This window comes from Astyanax mexicanus, chromosome 20 (assembly GCF_023375975.1).
Source record: "Astyanax mexicanus isolate ESR-SI-001 chromosome 20, AstMex3_surface, whole genome shotgun sequence".
Classification (NCBI taxonomy): Eukaryota; Metazoa; Chordata; class Actinopteri; order Characiformes; family Acestrorhamphidae; genus Astyanax; species Astyanax mexicanus.
In genome coordinates, this window is record NC_064427.1 from 20761165 (window position 1) to 20775645 (window position 14481).

Genomic DNA, 14481 nt, shown 5'->3' on the forward strand with positions numbered 1-14481 from the left:
AATTTATAAATGAATACTGGTCATACAGATGTATTAGAGTCTTGCTCTTTGTTTCCTAGGGCCGTCCTGATGAGAGCCAGTTTCATCCTTCTAACGTTTTTGATGGTCGATTTTCGACTGCACTGGAGGATAAAACTTTTTCAGAATTTCTCGAAATTTTTCGGATTGACCGAACTCCATATTATGCAAAGAAATAGTCAAAAAGGGCTATTCACTGTGTACCAACTCTACCTCTTTACAACTGATGCTCTTAAACACATTAAGAGAGCAAGAAGTTCAAGTAATTAACATTTACAAGGCACAGCTGTTAACTGTAAGCCATCAAAAATGTTTGATGTTTACTATTAATTATTAGATTTTTTATTTGCTGATAAAAAGCAAATACACAGAATGTTAAAATTGTGAATATCTAGTGCTCTTTTACAATTACTTTAAAATTAATTATTATTTAATTATAACCATTATTTGTGTCCAGGTTTAGGAGTATTGAGAAAGGGGATGGGGTACTTTTATACAAAACAAAAGTCTCTTATTGTAACTCTATATTTAATAATATATAAATAAGATTTTACATGTTAACGCATAGGTAACGTATAGGTAAGTGTATATGTATACGTTTTTCTGTAATAGATCTCCTTTTTTCCTGGGTTTTAAGGTTTGATTTTTTTGTAATAATAATATGTGTAGCATTTAGCCAAATGAAAATAGTTTTTCATTTTTGTCCATTATATGGAATAAAACATAAAAATTGGCTTTATTACAAAATAAAAGTCCTATTATTCATTTATTTCAGCTTCCTGGAGACGGGCTGCGCTGTGTCGGTTGTTAAGCATGGCTGCGCTGCTCCGGGTATTAATTTTGGCCGGTTTGTTTTGCGGGTTCTGGGCGAAATCTGGCGGATTTAACAGCTCAGTTTTAGACCAGAACCGGACCAGGTTCGGCTGGGATGAGTCTGATAATGTAACGGAGGAGACCGGGGAAGAAAACTACACTTTAGCTCCGGTATCGATGCCCGCAGCGTCTCCAGTCGAGCCCAGCACCGCCTTTCCCGAAACGGAGATTCCAGAACCCACAGCCGAGCCGGACCTAGCCCGGGCCGGCACCGCAGCCCTGCCCTTACCGCTGTCTGGATCCCTACCCGCACCCGTTACCCGAGGTACACACGTATGGGGGAATAAATAGAAGAAAACTAGCTTTTTAGCTAACAGAGAACGTTATGAGAAAGTTTAGCAACGTTTTGAAAAGGTTTCAGGAAAGTTAAGTTAGCCTGTAACGTTTCAGATGTAATATTCCAGGAACGTTCTAATAACGTGTAACATAATAAGTAAATGGTTTGCACCACAACGTGTTAGAACATTTAGCAACGTTTATAAATGTTGAAACGTTGAAAAATAGCATTCCTAAAATATGACTGTAACGTTCAAAAAACGTTATATTAACCAGCATTTTCAGCTGGTTTATCTAGCTAACTAACTGTATTAAACCTTGAGATCTACATACGCAGCCGTAGCCAACTCCGTTCTAACGTCTAAACAACGTTAATGTTGTAAACATAAGCCGACTTCTTTTTAAACAAAGTGATTATAGCAGCTAATTTACGGATCCAAATCCGTAATCAAGACATTGTTCAAGTTTCAGTCCCTGATCTACAACTCCATCCCCAAACGTGTGTGTGTTTCCCAAAGAGTGTAAAAGAGTTTAGAGCTGGGGTGTTAACAACAGTTAGCACCTGTTCGAGCAGGAAAACCTCAGACATTAAAGGAACTGGTCTGATAAAGTGTTAAAGTGAGGGTGTCAGAGCTGTAAATCACCTAAATGTGTGAACTGGTGAACAGTACTGAAGAACAGTAACAGGTGTAAATCAGGGTACTACATAATGACTTAAACAGAATCTGTCTTAAAGGGAAAATCCACCAGTTTTCCTTCTTCTTCGCACAATTCAGTGTTTAAGATAAGTACATAAATAGTTGTAGAAGAATAGCCCATCTTGAATTGGATTTGAAAGAAATGTATAATATATAATTTAGGTTTATTTAACAATGAAGCTTTTCTTTTTAATCTTAATCTGCTGTTGTTGGTTTGGTGCAGTATCAGATCTGTGCCCGTGTGATGTTCAGAGTGATCAGTGTGAGGTGAACTGCTGCTGTGACCCGGACTGCTCTCAGGAACGGCCCCTGTTCACCCGCTGCTCCGTCCAGAAAGTCACGTACGTTAATTTTCTGCTTTGTAGATTAATACTTAAGTTGTCCAAACTATGAGTAAAACTTAATGGAATTATTTAGTAACCCAAAAAGTGTTAAACAATCCAGAATATGTTTTATATTTTACATTCTTCAAAGTAGCACCTCTTGCTTAGATGGCAATTTTGCACATCTCTGCTGGATTTTCTCAGTCAGCTTTATGAGGTAGAGTCACCTAGAATTCAGGCTTTCAGTTAACAGCTGTGCTGAGTTAAGAGTCAAGAGTTAATTACTTGAATTCCTTGCCTCTTAATGTGTTTGAGAGCATCAGATGTAAAGTTGTGAAGAGGTAGAGTTACAGGTATACAGTGAGTAATGTTCTAATCCCTACTATGAGAAGCAAGAACTAAACTAAGTAAAGAAACCAATGAAAAAGGTCATTCAACTGATCTTAAGGAAAAAAAGTATTCCAAGGGCAGTTACTGCAAAGACAGTCAAGTGTTATGATGATTAAATTGACTTTCATCAGGGCCGCCCCAGAAAAGGAAGAGTAAGAGTTTCCTCTGTTGTACAGGATAAGTTCATCAGAGTTACCAGCCTCAGAAACCACAAGTTAACAAACAGCTCCCCAGATAAGAGAATCTAAATGCTTCTTCACAGAGTATTTTGGTTTGTTTAACACTTTTAAGTTACTACATGATTCCTTATGTGTTCCTTCATAGTCTGGATCACTTGAAAAAATAAATATATAAATAAAAACATAGAATGAGAAGATGTGTCCACACTTTTGACTGGTACTGAATAACTGATTATATTTATATGAACTTTGATGTGTGTTTGGTCAGTGGAGACCCCAGACTGTGCACTCAGGATGCAGCTCTGTACTCCCTCCGCACCACAGCAGAGGGGTTTTCAGCAGTGCAGACGTCCGTCCAGCGCCAGATCAACCCTGATGTTTTCTGTATACAGACCGCTAACTGTAAGTACATCTCAACCAACCAGAGACACGGTGTATGGATAACCAGTTACAGAATAGATAGTTGTACTATATACAAAACATGTCAGTTATTGCTTGGTTTAATAGTTTTAAATATATCTTTATTTGATTGATTTGCTAATAAGTCATATGAATTCAAGATCCGTATTAAAAATGATTCTATATTATACAATATGTTACATTACATTGCATTTAGTGGATGCTTTCATCCGAAATGACTTACAAATAATGATGTACATTTAGCAGTAGAAGACATAGAAGTCCAAGGCAAAAAAAAAAAAAAACTTTAGCGGCTTTTGATTAATTCTTGTAGCAACAAAATATAACAATGCCAATTAATTTTAATTATGATTAATAATTTAATAATTTTATAAGTTATTTTGCAACTGATAAAAAAAAAAAGAGCTGGTAACTCTGATTAACTTTTCCTGTACAACAGAGGTCCTGATGAGTGCCAGTTTCACCATTATAACGTTTTTGATGGTCTTTGGGTGACTGCACTTGAGGATTATTCAATGTTCGAACTGAAATGTTTTGGATTGGCTGACGTTCATTATTTATTTATTTATTTATTTTTCTTTACTTAGTTAAGAAGTTCTTGCCATAATATGGCAAATAGAGCTATTCACTGTATACCAACTCTACCTCTTCACTACTTTACAACTGATTGGATTTATTAGATTAGATATTATAATCTGATACAGTATGTAGTGTGTATTATTTCTCTATTATACAATGTGTTTTTATTGTGTTTTGGTTTTAGATGAACAGGGCCTGTCCTTCGTCACTCCGAACACTCCCACAGAGCAGAATTTCGATTATCTCTTTAATCAATTTGTGGGATTCTTCTTCGGGGGCTCTGGTGGGAAGGGCAGTGCACTGCAGACGCCTGGACAGGGAAACTCTCCAGGATATTTGGTAAAGTTTCGCAGTTTTCAGCTTATTGTCATGATACATTCATTTTTCAAACAATTAATAGCGCTGAATGTCTGAATGCTTAGTTTCAGGTTTGGGATTTATCTGTGCAGACTGTGCATTTATAGTTATAAAGAGGAGTAACCAACATAAAAACCAGAGAGCTGTAAGAGCCTATGGATGAAAAACAAGCAACTGTGAAGCTAAAAGAAGATGGAAAATCAATCAGAGCCACTAGAGCACAAGTATGTCCAAATGTCCAAAGCCGGAACAACTGTTTGAAAGTCATAACTGGTGTACTACGTAACAGGTGTCAAACAAGTACACCCGGGAAGACCACAGCAGTTGATTACAGAAGGTTACATAGTCTGCAGATGCACATACACACTTTTCTTGCAATTTGGAACAATGCCAGATCACATGGTTTTCATTACAGGCGTTCTAATAGCTCAACGTTACTATAACAAGATTCTACAACCAGTGGTGTTACCTTTACTGAATGCACACACACTGGTGCATTGTTTCAGGAAGACAGTACTCGTACACACACTGCTGCTGCTCTCTTAATAGCAACCAAAACCCATTCAGCTAATCATTATCTTTGTCCTGTTTGTGTTGAAGAGTGTAGTTTCTGGCAGCACCACTATCCTGAGTCACGCTTTAGAAATAGACTGAACTCGATTAGGAGTAAACCTTGTGTTTTCCTCCAGAAATATCAGATGTTCCGTCAGAAGGGCAACTTTAATAACATTTAATGCGTGATGAATAATCGGATTTCACTGATTACACTCTGTAGGCTTGTTCTATGAATAAATAAGTAAATAAGTATGATGTAATTGCTGACGCACGCATCTTTGTCCTCAGTATGGAGACATCATGCGGACGGAGGACCAGGCTGGACAGACAGACTTCTTCAGGTTACCAGCTTCGGCTGGGACAGCAAACTGCCTGGACTCAAACCCAGCAGGTAGAAATTTCATAACCATTCCTTATGGTTGATATTCTTTATGAAATGAATGTTGTTATTTTGGTACTTATTCAGAAATACTTCTACAATAAATAAAAAAAGTAGTATGATCTACAGTAAATAGGAATATACAGTACAATTTAAAAGTTTGGACACACCTCTTCATCCTATTCAATGTGTTTTCTTTCTTTACATTGTAGATTTAGTATTGAATACTATATTAAAGTTATACAGGAACACGTGGAATTATTCTGTAAATGAGTCAGAATCTGTTTTATACTTTAGTTTCTTCTAAGTATCACATTTATCTTTGAGGACAGATCTGCACACTCTTGGTGAGATTTTAATCTCAGAGCTTCATGAGGGAGAGTCACCTGGAATAGTTTTCTCAGAGTCCAGCTCCAGCTCATCCCAATTAAATCACCTCAAATCACCATTTCAGTTCATCAGGTTTAGATCAGGGGATTAATGTGAAGGAATAACACTTTTTTTACTGTTTACTACGTAATTACATGTGTCCCTTAACTGTTTTCATGTCGTTAATATTAATCAACAATGTAGAAAATAATACTAAAGAAAAACACTGAATGAGAAATTGTACTGGAACTGTACATAATCACAATGAGACACCAAGCTTTGTTTAGTTTTTAGATCTAAATAAGAGATAGATAACTTTATTTATAACAAACAAAACGTTGCACAGTTCTATACAATTCTAATTGAATATAGTGCATATTATCTTGGTAAAACTACTTATTATTTAGGACCTACTATGAGTCATGCAGAACTCACTATGCATTATCCAACATTTACTATGAATTATCTGGTGTCTATTACAAAATATTCATTTTATTTTTTTTCTAAATAGCGAATGAATAGAGAAGTGATCCAGACTATGAAGGAACACATATAAGGAATCATGTCGCAACTTAAAAGTGTTAAACAAACCAAAATAACTCCGTAAAGAAGCATTTAGGTGATTTTATCTGGGGAGCTGTTGTTAACTTGTGGTTTCTGAGGCTGAAATTATCCTGTGCAAGAGAAGAAGTCTTGTTCTCTCTTTCCTGGGCCTTTCCTGATGAGTGCCAGTTTCATCATTATAATGTTTTTGATGCTTCTAAATTTCTTGACAAAGTTCTTGAAATTCTTCTTTTTGGATTGATTGATCTTCATTTCTTCATAAAGTATTTTTTGTTTACTAAGTTGAGTAGTTCTTGTCATAATATGGATTAGAACATTACTCATATAGAATACCACTGAATACCAACTCTACCTCTGTTAATCTACAATGCAGAAAAATTTAAATAATGAAAAAAAAACATTAAATTTAAAGTTTGTCCACTTAAAAACTTTGACTGGTATTGTATATATTAATTATTATCTTTTATCTGTTTCTCTGCAGCGTTTCTGAAGGATGAGACGAGCAGATGTGTGAGGAGTTTTAGTTTGGCACAGGACTGCACCACTTTACCAGCTCTGAGCTTTCAGACCTACACCAGCTTCCGCATCTTCTCTGTAAGTGAGTTTCTCTCAGAGTAGATCAGTGTAGAGAGGCTCTTTTGTGTCTGTTACACTCCTTATATCGACCAATATTGTGCTTTAAGGTGCATGGATTGGGTCGTTACAATGTATTTGTGCTGTTATTTCAAATTTATAAGATTTATAATTCTTGTTTGTGTTTGTGTTTTGCAGGGGAAGGACACTGAAGCTAATGTAAGACCACAGATTTATTACACACACTCTTTATATACACACACACACACACACTTCCTCAGTGTGTGGAGATGAGATATAAAGCTCTCTCCAAGTACACTTCCTCCTGTCTGCTCTGGAAACTGAAGCTCCATAATCCCTCTCTCACTGGACGGCCTGTCTCACCTCAGTGCCAGCACTGCACAGCATGTAGGCCAGCCCACGCTCGGCCCGGGCCCACAGGTGTCTCACGCACGCACACACACACACACTAACACTAACACACACAAGCATGCTAACACCAGAACTGAGCGTGACCCGATCAGATCTGATCAGCCTGGATTACAGCAGGATTAGCCCAGTGTCAACACTACTGTCAGTGACTGAAGCAGGAAGTGTGTGTGTGTGTGTGTGTGTGTTTGTGTGTGTGTGTGTGTGTGTGTGTTGTGTGTGTGTGTGTGTGTGTGTGTGTGTGTGTGTGTGTGTGTGTGTGTGTGTGTGTGTGTGTGTGTGTGTGTGTGTGTGTGTGTGTTACAGCTGGTGGCAGTGGGGGTGGAGGCTGTGACCCTGCAGGCGGTTGATGGTACGCAGACTTTGCTAGTAGAAGCAGCTGCTGATGTTCCGCTTGAGCCGGAGTTTCTGCAGTCTGCTAAAGTGTGCAATCAGGTGGTGCTACAGGTGAGCTAAAAACCATCACTGATCATCAGTAAATTTTATATTTCATTTGTAAATCAAGGGAGCAGAGTCTGGAGGAAGAGTGAAGAGACACACAGTCCAAACTGCTTGAGGTCTAGTGTGAAGTTTCCACCAATCAGTGATGGTTTAGAGAGATATGTCATCTGCTGGTGTTGATCCACTGTGTTTTATTATCAAGTCTTAAGTCAGTGCAGTTTTGTTTTCCCACAAAATCTTACAGCACGTCATGCTTCCCTCTGCTACTGACAACCTTTTTGAAGATGCTGATTTCGTTTTTCAGCAGGACTTGGCACACTGCTCACACTGCCAAAAGTACCAATTGGTCTTATATAATATAATATATAATATTATAATTTTCTGAGGCACTGTTTTTGGGGTTTTTCATTGGTTGTAAGCCATAATTATCAACAATAAAAATAAATTAAATATAAATGCTTAAAATCGGTCACTCTGTGTGTAATACAATATATAATATATGAGTTTCACATTTATTTGAACTGAATTACTGAAATACAGTAACTTTTCAATTATATGTGTATACATATATATATTTTTTAAGATGCACTAGTATGTAGCAGCTTAAAATGTTTAAAAAAAAAACAAAACCAAACAACACACATTAGCCGTTATTAGAAACACTTACATTGTGCTACCGCTTACTGGCCATTTTATTGGAAACACCTTTAATCACTAACCTTGCCCACTGTATGCTGTGAAACAAGAAGGAGGTCTTAAAGTAGTACTGCAAGGACAGAAGAGGGGTTTCTGATAAAGTGGCCAGGCGGTGTATTAATTATTTAGTAAGTAATGAGTGTTGTGATTGGGTTTCAGGTGAAATACACAGTGTGGTATGGTGAAGCTGGTCAGATAGTGAGGGTATCTGCAGCGTTTGTGCTCGGTGCAGTCAGTAACTCCATGCTGCCCATACAGCAGAACTTCCAGATCTCCTTCGTTCAGGTGGGCATTCTATTCAAACTTTACCACCAGCACCATGCTTCCTCATGCTAAACTCAATAACCTTTTTATAATCATTTTTTATAATTTGTTTTATTTTTAGGAGGCCAAAAGTGATGCAGTGCTTCGCTCCAGTGGTAATCCTGGTTATGTGCAGGGGCTCCCCCTGGTGGCAGGATGGAGAACTGCAGAATATCCTTTACAACAGACAAAATGTTCATATTTATTTTAGTGGTGTCAGTTAATTAAAAATAATTATCTGAATAATCACATTAATCACAATACTATTCTGTGATAAACTGTGATTAATCGCACTTGTGCTTCTTAAGAAGCAAGTTTTTATAGTGGATATTTGAATGTAAGTAAAAGAATTAATGTAAGTAATATAAATGTAATTATATTTATATTAGTGGTGTTACTTAAAAAAACTAGTATATACTTGTATGTTTGAGGGGAGATAAAGCCAGCATAAGGCGCTAGAATAAAGAATGCATGATAAATTGGATGTTAATCGTAAACATCTCAGGATTTCTAGTAGAAAATAGTTTATACTCGTTTATTTGGAGCGTTTCTCCCTCTGTTTGGTTTGGTTTCACACAGGAATAAACCTAAACATATCAAAATAGAAAAAAATATCTGTGTGTTAGGCGGGGCGGGGCAGATTATGGTAGATGTTGTGGTCAAACTTGGTGATATAATTAACTGCGTTAGGAAAATAATCACCTGTTACTAATTACAAATTAATTGCGTGCGTTATTGCTTTAATTTTGACAGCCCTAGTTTATGTATTACATATTTATGTCCTGTACTGCCATCTACTTCTACAGGACCACAAATGTTAGCTCCAAGCAAACATACAAATTACTTTATTTAATACATAGACAAAAAAAATATTGGGACATCTGTTAATTTATTCATAGTTTCTCCTGAAATTAAGGGCATTTAAAGAGTTTATCCTGCTGCTTGGAGTAACTGTCTCTACTGTCCAGAAAAATACACTAAATTCTAGAGCACAATGTTGCTTGGAGGATTGACTGCATTAAGTGCAGCATTAAAATAGCAACCTGCCACAGTCAGAGTGCTCCTGATTCTTAAAGAGAATGATGAGCAAGTGACACACTGATTGGTTTATTTATACGTTATGCCCAAAACAAACACAAGGTGTACTTTTGCCACCGTTACGATAGCAAAGACACACTGACATGCCCTAAACCAAGCTGCACAGTGCAGGATTGACAGCTCACCTATTGATTGTGAAAATATGGCCCATAATGTATTAATATAGTGTACATAAGTTTCCATGACCTCATGGGCCACTTTTTCTACTCTGTAATTATATAGTATATAATTGTATGTCCATACATTTGTGTTCCTTGTTTCTTAACTGCTGTTGTACAGGGATAATTCGCAGCACTGATCCGCAGGGGTCTCTCACTGTACTGCAGAGCTCTGTAGAGCAGGACTGCCTGTTCGGCGTTCCACAGCGTTCCCCGGTTCTGTTCGGAACAGATACGCTGTCAGGCTGCACCTTCAGGTAAGCATCTGTAAACAACAGTATATAAAAATAATAAACTCTGGAGAATGAACAACTCTAAATAATGATGAGCAAGTGACTTAGTCTAGTGACTGGATTACCTGTCAGGTTCCTAGAGTTTTACTGAACTGGGAAAATCTGCTTTTAGCTACAGTGAACCAGAGAGCTGGAATTTACTACAGGAAACACTATAACTCTTATCTTATTTATTTTATTATTTTCATCCTTTTTTTTATTACTGGTTTTACTTTTGGCCTTTTATCTTTTTATTTCATTTATTTCATTCTTTTATTTTTTATACTTTTTTAACTTTTTTATTATTATTTTATTATTATTGTTATTATTTATCTTATTATTTACCATTTATCTTTTTGTTTTTTTGCTTTTTATTTTAGCCTGTCTGCATATCCGCTTATTCTAAATTAATTTATTTCTTTTTACTTAAATCTTTTATTGGTCGCTTGTTTTTATAATTTAAACTTGTATTTCAGTCCCTTTAGTTTTGTAAATGTTTGGCTGCATTGAAAATGAGGATTACCCTCAATGTATTACCGAGTGGAAATAAAGGTTGATTAATTGATTTACTAGTGTTTATAATAACATATATTATATTAATGAGGGTGGTTTGAGATGCTTGGTCTGTGGGAACGGGGCAGGTCTACCAAATGAGTAGGATTTTTGGATTAATTTCTATAAAAAAAAAAAAGAAATTAAACCATGGTCTCCATACTTACGTATATACGGTCTTTTTTAATAATGCTAATCAAGTATAATTTAATTTGTATATTATACTAAATTATTTTTGAGATTGTTTCTTGTATCTAAGGGTGTGTGTGTGTGTGTGTGTTATAATCCCATGCAGGCTGGAAGATGGAGCTAACTGTTCATTAGTTTCTGAAGTCATCTTAGGGACACTAAAGGGCCAGAGTTTTCCGGAATACGTGGCGACATTCGGGAATTCTTTGCCTCAGAACCTCATGGACTGGGTGCCCATAGAGAACCAAACCACAGTAACGGTAACAAGTTTTCTGATTTTAATTCTTCATAATTCATAATTTTATTAGACTCAAGCATTTGAATTAAAAATAACCAGTGCTCCCAGGTGGCCCAGCTGTCTAAGTGCTAACTCATTTAGCAGGGGAGTTTTGGGCAATGCTAATGCTAGCCAGCACAAATGTCTGTTAGCTAATATAACAGAATTAGCAATTAGTGTTTTCCTCCAAGCGTGTGGAGTTCCAGTGGTGTAGTGTGTTAGCTGCAGTTTGAGAGACCTAGATGAGGAGCGTGCTAACCTTTACCCTCCCAGTGATGGCAGCATTGTGTTATAAATATGTCTCTGACAGATGGGGAATTGAATAGGCCAAGAAAAAAAAGAAAAAAGTATATAAATAAATTTCATAATGAATCACAATGATTTCTGTCTGGTACAAAAACTAAATATCACAAAATGAATTTAATAAACTTTTAACGTCAATTAATGCTGCTTTATCAAACCTGCGGTCTAAATATGATTGATGTGCTTCATAGCGTCGCTGCATTTCACCACCATGTTTAAATTCAGTTGCAAAAACATAGATTATTGCTTGTTTGTGCTCTGATTTCTCACCCATATACTGACTATAATGAATATTTTAAATGTCTCTGCTGCTGTTCTCTCTTTTACTGTAGGAAATTAGATTTTTAACAATTTTAACCTGTGCATTTTTTTTATTTTTATTTTACAGTGCATTATTTATTATTTTATTGTAATCACAATCACTACATCAGGGTTCATACGGTCATCAAAAACCTGGAAAAGTCATGGAATTTGAAAATGGCAATTTCCAGGCCTGGATAAGTTTTGGAAAAATAAAAATACCCAGAAAGTTCTGGAAAAGTCATGAACATTTGGTCTACAATCTTTGTGTCTCCGATTATTGATTGGAAAAAAAATCTATTTTGAGCTAACATATATATCAGCTCAGAGTTAATTCAGTAATTTAGCCCTACATAATGAATGACACATTTTATTATAAAAACAAATTGTATCAACATTATCAGATTTATTTTAGGCCTACTGTAATTAATTTTAATTATAGTTTTATAAGATTTTTTGTTTTTTATTGTCTGTCTGATTTATTGTCTATGAACTGTTTTAAAAATCAAATGGTCATGAAACTTTGCCATGAAGGCATGGAAAAGTCATGAAAAAAATCATGGAAATTTATTTGTTGAAAAGTGTATGAACCTGCTACATACAGTAACTTTCCTATCAATGTGTGAGCCCTTAATCTCTAAAGCATTGAGGATGCCGTGTGCTGCAGTGTGGTCACTGTTGTACAACACTGAGTGGGTTTTTATGTAAGAGGAAACTCTTGCTTGTGTTCAGAACGAGTTTCTCAACAGTTTCTCAGCAAACTAAGAGCCAACGATATACTGAGAAATGATCTGTACTCTCAGTTCTCTGTTCTGTGTCCTCCAGAGTCTGCAGGATTGCAGCATTCCTCTGTCCTATCATCTAGAAGTGAGATGGACCAAGTACGGAACCCTGGTGAACCCCCAGTCCCAGATTGTGAGCGTGATGGAAGTAATCACGTTCAACACCAGCACTTTAGTAAGTAAAGCTAGATTACTCGACGTCTATCAATCCATGTATTCTCCAATGTTAGCTAGTCCCCCCTGTAGAGAAGTATTGCCAATAGAATAGGACTCTCTGGAGCAGATACACATAATAAACATGAACCTACACTGCCTGGCCAAAAAAAAAAAAAACACTAATATTTAGTTGGAGCGCCTTTAGCTTTGATTGCAGCACACATTCACTGTGGCATTGTTTCGATAAGCTTCTGCAATGTCACAAGATTTATTTCAATACAGTGTTGCATTAATTTTTCACCAAGATCTTGCAGCAGCATTGATGATGGTAGAGTCTGACCTCGGCACAAAGCAGCGCTTCTCCATCCAGCACATCACAAAGATTCTCAATGAGGTTAAGGTCTGGACTAAGGTCCACTCTTTCACAATTCCAGCCCCATGAATCCTGACATTGTCATCTTGGAATATGATCATGTCATCAGGAAAGAAAAAATCTATTGATGGAATAACCTGGTCTATATTCAGTAAATTCAGGTAGTCAGCTGACCTCATTCTTTCAGCACGTACTGTTGCTGAACCTAAACCTGCAGACCAACTGCACCATCAACCCCATATCATTTGCTTCCAATTTAGCTAGGCCAATTGTCTCACCCAATTGTCTTAGCTGCTACTCAGCTGTATATCCCCCATCCCCAGTGATGCCCAACACCGGGAGGGTGAAGACTAGCATATGCCTCCTCCGATACATGTGACATATCATCAGACTCCGCCTCTTTTTGAACTGCTGATGATGCAGCGACTAGGTTCTGATACATCAGCTCACAGAGCGCCATCTACTGTACCCAGCCAGAGAGAGCAAGGACAGTTGTGCTCTCTCAGGGCTCCGGCAGCTGATAGCAAGTAGCATAACGGGGATTCGAATCAGCAATCTCCCGATCATAGTGGCAGCACTTTGGACCTTCCCAAAAGCACACTTTATTTTTATCTGTCTCTTAAGTTTTTAAGCTTAAGTGGGAAATAAAACATTTAATTGAAGAATCTGTTTATAAAATATAAATGAGTGTAATTTAAATTGCTTTTCAGTTAGGCTACTCTGATATACAGGATACATAGGCAATGAATAATTAAAGTGACTGTATAAAATCTGAAATATGTAGTCTTGTCTCAGAAGTATTAAAAAATATCCCATACAGATAAAGATCTTATTTTTGCTCCATATTTCACAGGCCTGGGTTTGAGTAATGTACTATTTTATTTAAATTTGTCTCTTTTTCATTTTATTTTCACAGCCCTCTTCCTCCACTGGTGGCTTAATACCTGTCAGCAGCTCAGTCAGCTTCATAGATGTTTCAGCTTCAGCCAGTCCAGGTTACAGAGCTGCTCCCACCATCAACGCCAAACTACCCTACGACTTCTTCTTCCCATTTGTATGAACAAGAATCACAGCTGATACTGGAAATATCAGCCTTTTAGAATTGTTAATGAAGACCATTAAATTATTTACATTCTAGGCGATCAGTTTCCACAACTGAAAGGAGGCTCTAGTTCCCTGTTGGTTCCTCCATCCGGGATATAAGATGATTTAAGATTGAGATGGTTGGGTATGATGGAGGTTCTACAGGTTCTGTATGCATCCTGCACATTAACCCACAGATGTTGCTACAGCTGGACCTGTAGATCCTGTAGCTCTTCACTCGTAGGTTGAAGCTGAAGCTGCTCCATAAATGCTGGACTGGTGATAAATCTGGAGAACAAGCAGGACAAGGAAGGTGAGCATTATCCTGCTGAAAGTTAATGCCATGTTGGAAGTTCGCTGTTTACTTATGTCAATGGGTATATCTTTGCTGTCCAATAAAAAACAAGTATGTACATTTTTGTCAATTTTTAAAATGAGTACATAATTTGGACAGACAAATTGTCCCTTACACTGTGTCAGAATTTCTTGATGAATGGACCAATAGAAATACTTTTC

At 36.9% G+C, this 14481-nt stretch overlaps 1 protein-coding gene across 2 annotated transcripts; it reads left to right on the plus strand.

Moving 5' to 3' along the window:
* Positions 1–784: 784 nt before the first annotated feature.
* On the plus strand, positions 785–14380 carry tctn1 (tectonic family member 1). 2 transcript variants are annotated; one of them, XM_007228827.4, is made up of 14 exons: positions 786–1156; positions 2089–2206; positions 3026–3159; positions 3941–4095; positions 4957–5059; positions 6462–6574; positions 6752–6772; positions 7289–7429; positions 8279–8404; positions 8505–8593; positions 9798–9935; positions 10798–10951; positions 12397–12528; positions 13799–14380. In XM_007228827.4, the coding sequence occupies exons 1-14, from the start codon at positions 832–834 to the stop codon at positions 13940–13942; spliced, it is 1893 nt and encodes a 630-aa protein (XP_007228889.3). In that variant the 5' UTR covers positions 786–831; the 3' UTR covers positions 13943–14380. The 2 variants fall into 2 exon arrangements, with proteins under 2 accessions (XP_049324830.1, XP_007228889.3); XM_049468873.1 differs by lacking the exon at positions 7289–7429 and having other exon boundaries at positions 785–1156.
* The last annotated feature ends 101 nt before the right edge of the window (positions 14381–14481 follow it).

Bases quoted from the DNA above. Each gene is read 5' to 3' on its own strand.
- tctn1 (XM_007228827.4), top strand. From the start codon at position 832: ATGGCTGCGCTGCTCCGGGTATTAATTTTGGCCGGTTTGTTTTGCGGG. The intron at 7,430-8,278 runs GTGAGCTAAAAA...ATTGGGTTTCAG, and splicing joins GCAATCAGGTGGTGCTACAG to GTGAAATACACAGTGTGGTA. The intron at 10,952-12,396 runs GTAACAAGTTTT...TGTGTCCTCCAG, and splicing joins AGAACCAAACCACAGTAACG to AGTCTGCAGGATTGCAGCAT.